Source organism: Solanum stenotomum, chromosome 2, assembly GCF_019186545.1.
Source record: "Solanum stenotomum isolate F172 chromosome 2, ASM1918654v1, whole genome shotgun sequence".
NCBI classification, from domain to species: domain Eukaryota; kingdom Viridiplantae; phylum Streptophyta; class Magnoliopsida; order Solanales; family Solanaceae; genus Solanum; species Solanum stenotomum.
The window spans coordinates 40,064,164-40,076,156 of record NC_064283.1 but is presented as its reverse complement, the minus strand read 5'-3'; the positions used below and the strand labels follow the sequence as shown (position 1 = coordinate 40,076,156).

The window sequence follows — 11,993 nt, the reverse complement described above, 5'->3', positions numbered from 1 at the left end:
GAATCAAAACGTTCATCTCCGAGTTTGAGCAGAAAAATTATAGTAATAAACAAACAAAAATTGAGCAGTTATATATATGATATGTTAGTTTACGAAATAAATTAAGATATTGTGCAATACTATGTAGTAATTGGTGACAATTTTTTTAGAGGATAAAGAAGCAAAGAGTAGGAATGGTGAAAGCACAGTCCATTTATAAGGTTCGGGTGTAAATGTAATTATTATGAAAGGGGAAAAAGTAAATAAAAATAGAAATTAAGAGCAGAAGAAGGAGTTTTGACATGATAAAGTAAGGACCCACAGAAATAAAGTGCAATGACCAAATCAACCTTTGGTCATAAATATTTTTTGATTTGGAAGACAAAAATTTGGAATGCGGCGCCAATTGATTCCCGCCTTTTCACTTGAATTCTCACCCAATAAATAGGCAGCAGACAATAGTGTGTGTGCGCTAGGGCAGTAGACATTGAGGAAGTGAATATCAGGTTTCAAATCTTCCTTCCCAAATGGGTTCTCTTGCGCTCATCCATAGTGATGCTGGTAATTTTGATTTATGCTTTTTGCTTTCCTTTTTTACATATATATACATACATTTTCTGTCGTTGCGACTCTACTTTCGCTGCATCTTTATCTTTCTCTCTTCATATAATCCTCTCTTTGCAACATTCTTAACTTGATTTTGATTAATTAAGGAACCGAACCATAGAGATTCCAAATTTATGCGAATCCATTCACTGTTTTATTATTATTTGCTTTTCTGCTATTGGACCAAAGATTTTAAGGTTGTGGAAGGGTGAGAGTTTAACCATATCTCATATTTTATTATTGAAAAATATATATTCTAGTCACAAGTCTACTAAGCAAACTATTGTTAGTATTATTATTGCTAAGGTAATTCAATTGAGATTCCTTAATAGGACATTAGTTCTTGAATCGAGTGATGTGGAATGATGAATTTATTTTTTCTAGTTACTAAGTAGGCATTTGGACATAAAAAATGTGATATTTGAAAAAAAAGGAAAAAATTATGTAAATGACTCCCAAGATTCTTCCGCTTTTCATACATCGAAAATGATGAATAATAGCATCATCAAGATGCAAGGTAAATATTCTAGATGCTTTAGTTTGTTGTCCTTATGAATGAGATATAGGAAATAGAAAAAGTGAAAATTAAATATAAAAGAAATGGTCACGCAGTTAGCAAAATATCAAGGTTGAAAAGAAAGAAGAAAGCCTTATAGTTTGAGGTATGAAACCAGTTGAGATTTGTTGTAAAGAATTTTTTTATGAAATAGAATTGAACCCTCTGCTTCTCAGGTGCTGCTGGCTAACTTTTTGGTTCAGAACCAAAGCTCCCATTAAATATTTTTATTTATGGGTGCTCAATTGTTCATTGTATTTGCTTTTCAATATTTTCTATCCAACTATAACAATTGTGCTGGTTGATGGAAGCACTTGGCACCTACTGCATAGGTCTGCCCTTGACTAGTAGGATGATTAGTGATGTTAGTGTTTGTGGTTTCTCATTTTGCCTCCATAGAGTTTGGCATGTGTTCATTCAAAATATTTAATTTCAAAAGTTACTGTCTTCTAGTATTCACTGTTTTGGACGGTGAAAGGTGACAAGGGTTTGCCTCACCACTAGGTTAGGAGAGCATTGTCTCGCCTTTTTGAAGTACGGCGCCAATTAATACCAAAAAGTGAAAATATTTAAATAAATAATCATAATCTCAATAGCACTAACATATTAGCAAATATTTTAATTCAAAAACTAAAAATAAATAGTACATACTAAAAATCTAGAACTTGAATGAGAAAAAAATAGAACAAAAGTCAAAACAGTGAGAAAAAAGCAGAGGTAGTAGTAACTCTGTCTGAAGAAGGAATAAGAAACAGAGGAAGAAAAAGTTTGAAGAAGAAATGAAGAAATATGTATTGGTTGGACTTCAGAGTCGTCGGAGAAGTTGAGTTGAGTTGACTGGTTGGAGTCGCAGTCGCAGTCTAAAAGTGCAACTCTGCAAATTTGGAAAGTAAATCCTAGAATTACCGTTTAACTTTTAAAACCCTTAATTGGTCGCCTTTCTTGCCTCTTGCCTTTATCGCCATGGTCGCCATGACGTTCCCTTTTGAAGATTGCCTCGCCTCAAAGCTAAAAGGTGATGAAGGGTCGCCTCACCTCTCGCCATTGGCGACGAGGTGATCACCTTTCACAACACTGCGAGTGATAGTTATTGCATTTATGAGCTTGATCTCACTGAGATTTTATGTGGAAACCTTATGGTTGCATTTTAGTTGCACGTCTGTTAAAAATAAAGGGGAAGTGTAATTCAACATAGTTCAGTATGATCTTTGAATGATGTTAGAGTACACACTTCCAAGAGGTCATGGTGTACAGTTTTGTCATCTACGGAAAAAGATGCTTCTCAGATCTTCTGTCAAATGTTTGATGTTTACTTGACTGTATATAACTGAAGCTTGAACTCCACGTTCTGATATTTTGGCATTATTGGTGTAAATGGGACCTTGTCCCACATCGACCAAAGATTAGGGCCTTGTACAATTTATAAGCTCCCTCCCCTCTTGACCTCATGAGCCCTCTTTTAAGACATAATATGCCACACCAATATGCGAAAAGGACAATACCTTGTGGGGATTGGTTTCTTAATTTGACATTAATAAATTTGTTGTTTATGGGATGACTGACCATGTACAACTTAATAAGTCCTATGTGTTGGGACCCTGTTGGTGTATGCACAATGACAAAAGATGAGGGTCTTGACTCCTCTTTCTACTTTCCAGAGAATCTGCCTCACACATGTCTAGGTTGGACAACACATTGTGGGGATCGCTCCTCTAATTTGAGCATCAACGGCTCATTATTATGAATGCATGTTTAGTTGAAATAAGTTGGAGGTGGGTGGTAGGAAGACTTACTAGAAGGCTTGTATGGTTAAGTGTTAAAGAATGACAAAAATCCCACATCAGTGGTTAATGAGATGGGTGGACTCCTTATAAGACTTGGGCAATCCTCCTCCCTTTGAGCTAACTTTTGGGGTGTGAGTTAGGCCTAAGACCTAATTTAACATTAAGTAAATCCATAATTATTCTCTCTGCATAGAGTGTGTAGGTAAGACTTCGTTCGGTTCATGAACTGTTGGAGGAGTGTTGGTAAGACTATGTTTGTTTCTCATTTGGGGATCTTGAAATGGAGACTTGTCTAATATTGGTCAAGTCAACTATTATAACCACCTTGAACTGCAGAAACTATAGCCGAGGACATATAGCTGCATTTAAATGAATTTCAGTTAGTTAAACTGCCACTGTTTTTGCTGCTTGCTCATTGGCCTCTACCATTTGAACTTAATTGTCAATGTTTATGTTAGGGATGCGTTGGAAGTCATTAATTTAAGTATTTAATTATATTTTTAGTTGTTTTATTTATTATTCTAGAATAGGGTTTAGTTTTAGAGTTTCATAAGGATTAGGTTAAGTTATAGTTATTAGTTTGGAATAGGATTTAGGTCTCCTACTTTCATAAAAATTAGACTTCCTATTGATGTAATAAGACTCCTATTTAAAGGGGCTTTTGATGAATAAATCAGTAACTCATAATTAAGCAAAAAGCAAGAGATCGGAGTTCTCTCTTCCGTTGAACTCTAAGGTTTTTGTCTCCCTTTAAAGAGCTGAAGAGATCGGAGTTCTCTCTTTTAATGAACTCTAAGGTTTCAGCCTCCCTTTAACGAGCTGATTTATATATCGCCTTGTGAATCGATCCTTCCCTAAAGATTCATAACAGTTTCTTGGTTATGGGTTGTCAATTTATTTTCTTTTATTTCTAAAAACTATCCCCACTTAACTTATACCAAATTCATTCAAAGAATAACATACTTCCCAACTCAATAATCCAGTGAAGTAATTATGGCATAAACAACTTTTTCAGTCTCACCAGCAACACTTACTGAGAATTCTTCATGAATCAATCTCATCTCAATTTGTTTGTACTATAGTTGACAGAATCATCTAATGATCTGTCCATAATCTATTGTATACCTTTTTGGCAAACCCCTAAGATCTTCTTTAGTTGCAAGAAGAGGTTGCTTCACAACTATTACCATCTCATGGCTGGTAATCTTATTTGGCATTGTTTGTATATATTGATTTATATTCTAGCAGAGATCATTTACCTTGTGGATTTAATTTGGTAGCATTATTTGCTGAGTTTTTGTATTTATACTATGGTCCTTGAGGATACGACAGTGCTTTTCTTGTTATATATGTGTGAGTTCTATAAATTTGTGATGCGCCTTATCTTTATTTTGAAAATCCTCATCATTGCATAAAATCCATCTGTTTCCATTGACATGGCATTCTTCTTATTTTAGAAAATACTACAATGCTTGACACCATCAACACCATCCCCTTGATTTGTTTTTCAGTTGTTCTGTAAAACTTTTACAACTTTCAAGGTTTCAAATTCATTATTCAAATTCTAAACTCTTGATGTGATGTTTATCAAACTAGTATTGTAGCCACAACTTAAAATGTTCTCCACTACCATTGATATAGTTCATAAAGCTATTCCACGTCCTAAACTTTGTGTCCAGTTAAACACCAACAAATAAAATAAAAGAAGTAAAATAAATTTATGTTTGTGATTGTGCACCATATTCACACCCGCATTTCTAAAACATAGACAGCCACAACCCAGTCTCTTAGTTGATGCCTTCAGATATTTGGAGTAAAATCCTCATTACTGCTTTGTGATGTCCACACTAAGAATTTGCTGTAAGGGTAAGATTGCTTGTTGTAACTTGTATGCACAATATTACTGTATTGACCTCTTAGATATAATGCTTAAGGTGGATTATAAAAGTTAAGAAATTAGCATTGTGCAGTGACTTGTGCTATTGACAGCTTTTAGAGTCAGCAAAGCAATCTTATGCCAATATAGTCTACTCTCTTGAAATGGAAAATATTTAATGTGCCCTGTAGGAGATGGTCATTTCACAGGCCTGTAGTGTTTTTTCCATGTGTATATCATCCCCCTTAGCATTTATGCTTTTTTTGCTTATGCTAGTGCATGGAATGTTGCTTGATATTAAGGGGTCGTTTGGTTGGGAACAAGTTTTCCCGGGATAAATTATTCCACCATATATATGGGATAATTTATCCATCACTAAGGTATAAATGGAGGGATAAATAGTCTCAGGACTGCCTAGTACCTCCAACCAAGCGCAGGATAGAACAATCATGCATTTTATCCTTGGGATTATTATACCTTGTCCCTCACACCAATTGACTCAAGTGTATTTGCCTAACTTTGAGTGCTGCATTTTCTTAATTTTGCTGCTTCTTTTGATGTTCAATTCCACTTCATGCTTTTCAATAATGACTCTTTCACAGGGAAGTTCAGAAAGCTTCTGGTCCACCCTGTACTAAATTTCCTTGGAGTGCTTTGTCTTTGTTGTGAGAATGATAACAGAAACATTTCAGTTCTTGCTATGGCTCATCCTTCTCTGTATTTTTGTTGATTAATCAGGACACAAAAAGAACAAACACAAACAAGATTCTGTGTCAAGAAGGAAGGCATCTGCAACTGATAAGAAGGAAAAGAAACAGCCTGTTTCTGAAACTATTGAGGAGCCCACTGCTGCACGTAAAAGGCCTAAGCGAGCTGCTGCCTGTTCAGATTTTAAAGAGAAATCTGTGCATTTATCAAAAAATTCTTCAGTCATTGAAACAAAGAAGGACCATTGTGTAGAGGAAGAGGATATGGCTATTAGGTTAACTGCAGGTCTGCAAGATTCTCAACGACCCTGTAGAAGATTAACGGATTTTGTATTTCATAACTCAGAAGGAATACCACAACCTTTTGGAATGTCTGAGGTTGATGATCTGTTTATCAGTGGTCTCATTTTACCACTTGAGGACAGTCTCGACAAAGTAAAAGCACAAAGAATTAGATGTGAAGGCTTTGGGCGTATTGAAGAATGGGCTATCTCTGGCTATGAAGATGGAACTCCTGTCATTTGGATCTCAACTGAGATAGCTGATTATGATTGTATAAAACCCTCAGGTAGTTATAAGAAGTTTTATGACCACTTCTTGGCCAAGGCAACGGCTTGCGTTGAGGTTTATAAGAAGCTTTCAAAGTCATCTGGAGGGAATCCTGATTTAAACCTTGACGAGTTGCTTGCTGGGGTTGTCCGAGCGATGACTGGCATAAAATGCTTTTCAGGTGGTGTATCCATCAGGGACTTTGTCATCACTCAGGGCGGGTTCATCTATAAGCAACTTATTGGTCTGGATGATACATCAAAGAAGACTGATCAACTTTTTGTTGAGCTACCTGTCCTGGCTTCCCTTAAAGATGAAAGCAGTAAGCAGGAGACACTTGCACAACCAGAGCCTATATCATCTGGTAAGGCTCTACATATTGGCCCAAAAGCAGGAAATGGAGAAGACAAGATAGATGAATCTGGTTTGGCTAATGGTCCAGCGCCAGAAGATGAAGATCTGAAATTGGCAAAATTGTTACATGAAGAGGAGTATTGGTGCTCCTTGAAGCAGAAGAAAGGCCGCAATACGTCTTCCTCATCCAGCAAAATATACATCAAGATCAATGAGGATGAGATTGCAAGTGATTATCCTTTACCTGCATATTACAAAACATCTAATGAAGAGACTGATGAGTATATTGTCTTTGACAGTGGGGTTGATACATACCATATTGATGAGTTGCCTCGCAGTATGCTTCATAATTGGGCATTGTACAACTCGGACTCAAGGCTAATTTCTTTAGAACTCCTGCCAATGAAAGCATGTGCTGATATTGATGTAACCATTTTTGGGTCTGGAGTGATGACTGCTGATGATGGGTCTGGATACAATTTTGACACTGATGCTAATCATTCCTCTTTAGGTGGTTCTAAATCAGCTGAGATGGATGGAATGCCAATTTACTTGAGTGCAATAAAAGAATGGATGATTGAGTTTGGGTCCTCAATGATCTTTATATCAATTCGGACTGATATGGCCTGGTATTACACTTAATTCCTTTTGAGTGATTGAATTATTTTGCAAGTACCTCCCTTTATTACGCCAATAGCTGGGACTGCTATTTATTATATTCTGATAAACTTGACTGTTTTTCTTTTTGTGCTTTTGCTTGCGGATTTATTGTAGATGCTTTACTCATGCATATTATTTCTAATTCAGGTATAGGCTTGGGAAGCCGTTGAAACAGTATGCTCCTTGGTACGAACCAGTCATAAAGACTGCAAGATTGGCAGTGAGCATCATTACTTTGTTAAAGGAACAGAATCGTGTGGCTAGACTTTCTTTTGGAGAAGTTATTAAAAGGGTTTCAGAGTTCAAGAAAGACCATCCTGCTTATATATCATCTAATGTAGATGTGGTGGAAAGATATGTGGTTGTACATGGGCAAATTATTCTGCAGCAGTTCTCTGAATTTCCTGATGCAAGCATCAGGAATTGTGCATTTGCGATTGGTCTCTCAATGAAAATGGAAGAGAGGCACCATACAAAATGGGTGATTAAGAAGAAGAAAGTGATGCAGAGACTTGAACAGAACTTAAATCCTAGAGCATCTATGGCGCCATCTGTAAAAAGGAAAGCTATGCAGGCTACTACAACAAGGCTAATCAACAGAATCTGGGGGGAATACTATTCCAATTACTCACCCGAGGTGTCAAAAGAGGTGGTTGATTTTGAGGTGAAGGATGATGAAGAAGCAGATGAGCAAGAGGAAAATGAAGAGGATGATGTTCCGGAGAACTTGGATGTTCCAGAGAAAGCTCATACACCTTCTACAAGAAGGCATATTAAGTCATGTTCTGACAGCAAAGAAATAAAGTGGGATGGGGAATCAATAGGTAAAACAGCTTCTGGTGAACATTTGTTTAAAAGGGCTAGAGTTCATGGACATGAGATAGCTGTTGGGGACTCAGTTCTAGTGGAACATGATGAACCAGATGAGCTTCCTTCTATGTACTTTGTTGAATACATGTTTGAAAAATTGGATGGTAGCAAAATGCTTCATGGAAGAATGATGCAACGAGGATCTGACACTGTACTTGGAAATGCAGCTAATGAGAGAGAGGTATTTTTGATCAATGAATGCATGAATCTGCAACTAGGAGATGTCAAAGAAAGTATAGCTGTCAATATCAGAATGATGCCTTGGGGACACCAGCATAGAAACACGAATGCTGATAAACTTGATAGAGCAAAAGCAGAAGACAGGAAGAGGAAGGGATTGCCGACTGAATTTTACTGCAAAAGCTTTTATCGCCCTGTAAAAGGTGCTTTCTTCAGACTCCCGTTTGATAAGATGGGTCTTGGTAATGGTTTATGCTACTCCTGTGAGTTGCAGCGAACTGATCAGGAAAAGGAATCCTTCAAGTTTGATATGTCCAACTCCAGTTTTGTATATCTGGGGACTGAGTATTCAGTTGATGACTTTGTTTATGTAAGCCCCGATCACTTTACTGCCGAAAGAGGGGGAAGTGGAACTTTCAAAGCTGGAAGAAATGTGGGGTTGATGGCCTATGTAGTATGTCAATTACTAGAAATTGTTGGTCCCAAGGGATCTAAACAAGCTAAAGTAGATTCTACAAACGTCAAAGTAAGGAGATTCTTCAGACCAGAGGATATATCTTCAGATAAGGCATACTCTTCTGATATCCGGGAGGTATATGCTACATAATACTATAACTTGTCTCCACACTAATAGCTGGTTAGAGTTGTTAATATATACTAATTATTTTACTATGTCATGTTAAGAAGTTTGTTTTAATCAGCTAGGTAACGATGTCTATTAGGGGATTTTACTTTTTTTCCTCTGTAAACCTTTCTGCAATTATAATTTTCTGATTGCTACTGCTCTTCCAGATCTATTACAGTGACGATATACACACAGTTCCTGTGGAAACAATCGAAGGTAAATGTGAAGTGAGGAAGAAGTATGATATTTCGTCTGAAGACGTCCCTGCCATCTTCGACCATATTTTCTTTTGTGAATATTTGTATGATCCATTGAATGGATCCCTTAAAAAGGTACCCATTTCATAATTTGTACTCTTGCATTCTTATTTTAACAGCAATTGGTTAGAGTCCTTTTAGTACAATACATTTTACCTTTTATTTATCTGCCCTATTTGTTTCTGAATTTTATTTTTCTTGTTAAGTCTAAGTTGATTGTACTTTTGAGCAGTTGCCAGCTCAGATAAAGTTGAGATTCTCAAAAATTAAGCTAGATGATGCGACATCAAGGAAGAGGAAGGGGAAGGGAAAAGAAGGAGAGGATGAAGTTGGGGAACTAAATGAAACTTCTCCTCAGAATCGTTTGGCCACACTAGATATCTTTGCTGGTTGTGGTGGCTTGTCTGAGGGGCTGCAGCATTCGTGTAACTTCCTTCTCTCTGCTTATTTGTAGTTGTAATAGATGTAGTTTGAACTTTCGTCTGAAAGTTTTTTTCTTTCAGGTGTCACAGATACAAATTGGGCAATTGAATATGAAGCGCCTGCTGGAGATGCATTTAGACTTAATCATCCAAAGACAAAGGTGTTCATACATAATTGCAATGTGATTTTGAGGTAGGTCCTTGGGTATACAATCTTTACTCTTTCCTTTATGAACATATCTAAGTACATAACAGTAATGACCAGATATTGGTTTCAATTCAGGGCTGTCATGCAGAAGTGCGGAGATTCTGATGACTGTATCTCAACTCCAGAGGCTTCTGAATTAGCTGCAGCAATGGATGAGAACGAACTGAATAGTTTGCCACTTCCTGGACAAGTTGATTTCATTAATGGAGGCCCTCCTTGTCAGGTTTGTTAAGCTCTTTCACATCTAACCTGATGTTTAGTAAACTTTGTAGCTTAAACGGTGTGTTCTTTTGCAGGGGTTTTCTGGAATGAATAGATTTAATCAGAGCACCTGGAGTAAAGTACAGTGCGAGATGATTCTGGCATTTTTATCCTTTGCTGATTATTATCGGCCTAAGTTCTTTCTCTTGGAGAATGTTAGGAATTTTGTGTCGTTTAGCCAAAAACAAACATTTCGCTTAACTGTTGCTTCCCTTCTTGAGATGGGTTATCAGGTACATATTGTTCTCTCTCTATATATATACACACATACACATTCTATATGTATGTATGTTACTAATTATCAAAACTGACAATCAATTTTCTTGTGATCAGGTTAGGTTTGGTATCCTTGAAGCCGGAGCCTTTGGAGTTCCTCAGTCTAGGAAGAGAGTATTTATCTGGGCTGCATCCCCAGAGGAGGTTCTTCCAGAGTGGCCAGAACCAATGCATGTTTTTGCTGTCCCAGAATTAAAAATCGCATTATCTGAAACTTCACACTATGCAGCTGTGAGGAGTACTGCTAGTGGAGCTCCATTCCGTTCACTTACTGTTAGAGACACAATTGGAGATCTTCCTGTTGTTGGCAATGGGGCATGCAAGACTTGTATAGAGGTACTAAACTTGAATTTCCTTGAACCCTTGACCTTTTCCAAGAATTGACTAGAGAACTGGAAAGACAGTGTATTGAGTAGGGACTTTTACTTTCTGAATTTGGAAGAAAGAGGGCAATGCTGCTTTTGTTTCTATAGGTTATGCAATCATGTCACGCCTTTGTTCGTACTCTGTAATTTATGCTATTCATTCTTAATGCAGTATCAAGGTGACCCAGTATCCTGGTTCCAAAAGAAGATTCGGGGAAGCTCAATAACATTATCTGATCACATTTCAAAAGAGATGAATGAGCTTAACCTAATCAGGTGCCAAAGAATTCCCAAGCGGCCAGGAGCTGATTGGCGTGACCTTGAGGATGAAAAGGTGTTGTGGCAATCATCCAGTGCTTTTGATGAAACAATACGTGCTTTGTGATTTGAAGGGTTAAGTAGGTGTATAAGATGTTTTGTGTTGTGTGGTGCAGGTTAAACTATCTAACGGTCAACTAGTTGATTTGATTCCATGGTGCCTGCCTAACACTGCTAAGAGGCACAACCAGTGGAAGGGGCTGTTTGGAAGGTTGGATTGGGATGGGAACTTCCCCACTTCCATTACTGACCCCCAGCCGATGGGTAAGGTGGGGATGTGCTTTCATCCAGAGCAAGACAGGATTGTTACAGTTCGTGAATGTGCACGTTCTCAAGTAAGTCTTACAAAATGAAGACACATTTTAGAATATGTGAAGGCATAGTCTGAGGGTGTAGTATTTTCATCAATGCATGACAATTTGAAATTGCTTGGTTAGGAAAGAAGAGTAATGATTTTCAAACATAAAGAGGAAACAAGTCAATGTTGGTGCAGAAATTGTATTATATTCAGCCTTTGATGGGATTTTATAATAATAATAAGTATCATGAATTGCAGGGTTTCCCAGACAGCTACCAATTTTCTGGTAACATTTTGCACAAGCACAGGCAAATAGGAAATGCTGTTCCACCTCCTTTGGCATATGCACTTGGAAGGAAACTTAAAGAAGCTGTTGAGACCAAGAAGAGGCTCACTTAGAAGTTTTTTTTTTTTTTTTTTTATAATCAATTTCACAACTTAAACTATGAATTTTACATACCTGTCAATTACCATTCACATTGACAACACTGTATTGCCAAATTATATCAATTTTTGTTGATAACCGGATATCTTCCTTCTTTTTATGCATAAAACAGACAATATAATTTCACATGTGCAGTTACTCATTTATCAAATTTGCAGTTTCGCCTTTTACCTTAAGGCACTCTGTAAAGAGGTTGGGTTGTTCAAGATTTATCATCAACTCCAATGAAATAAAATTGAATTGATCAAACTACTTCATCCTCATGTACACCCATATGTGACCATCTTTTTGATCTAGATAGAAGGGTCGTTCACTCCTTACTCTTTGAGAGGTTGCTTGCGACGGTAGCATTAGCTAGGCAATCAAGGCAGGTTGTGTTAAAAATGAGATCTTCTTC

The 11,993-nt window shown here is 37.2% G+C and overlaps 1 protein-coding gene across 1 annotated transcript; it reads left to right on the top strand.

The window, feature by feature from the left end:
* Positions 1-435: 435 nt before the first annotated feature.
* On the top strand, positions 436-11,708 carry LOC125855285 (DNA (cytosine-5)-methyltransferase 1B-like). Its single transcript, XM_049534997.1, has 12 exons — positions 436-540; positions 5,540-7,040; positions 7,219-8,713; positions 8,914-9,078; positions 9,236-9,428; positions 9,507-9,618; positions 9,709-9,856; positions 9,930-10,127; positions 10,228-10,506; positions 10,708-10,869; positions 10,970-11,188; positions 11,410-11,708. Exons 1-12 carry the CDS (start codon positions 507-509, stop codon positions 11,548-11,550), a joined length of 4,647 nt encoding a protein of 1,548 aa, XP_049390954.1. The 5' UTR covers positions 436-506; the 3' UTR covers positions 11,551-11,708.
* The last annotated feature ends 285 nt before the right edge of the window (positions 11,709-11,993 follow it).

Coding starts and splice junctions, on each gene's coding strand:
- LOC125855285 (XM_049534997.1), top strand. CDS start 507: ATGGGTTCTCTTGCGCTCATCCATAGTGATGCTG. Junction 8,714..8,913: donor ACTCTTCTGATATCCGGGAG/GTATATGCTACA, acceptor CTGCTCTTCCAG/ATCTATTACAGTGACGATAT. Junction 10,507..10,707: donor CATGCAAGACTTGTATAGAG/GTACTAAACTTG, acceptor TTCTTAATGCAG/TATCAAGGTGACCCAGTATC.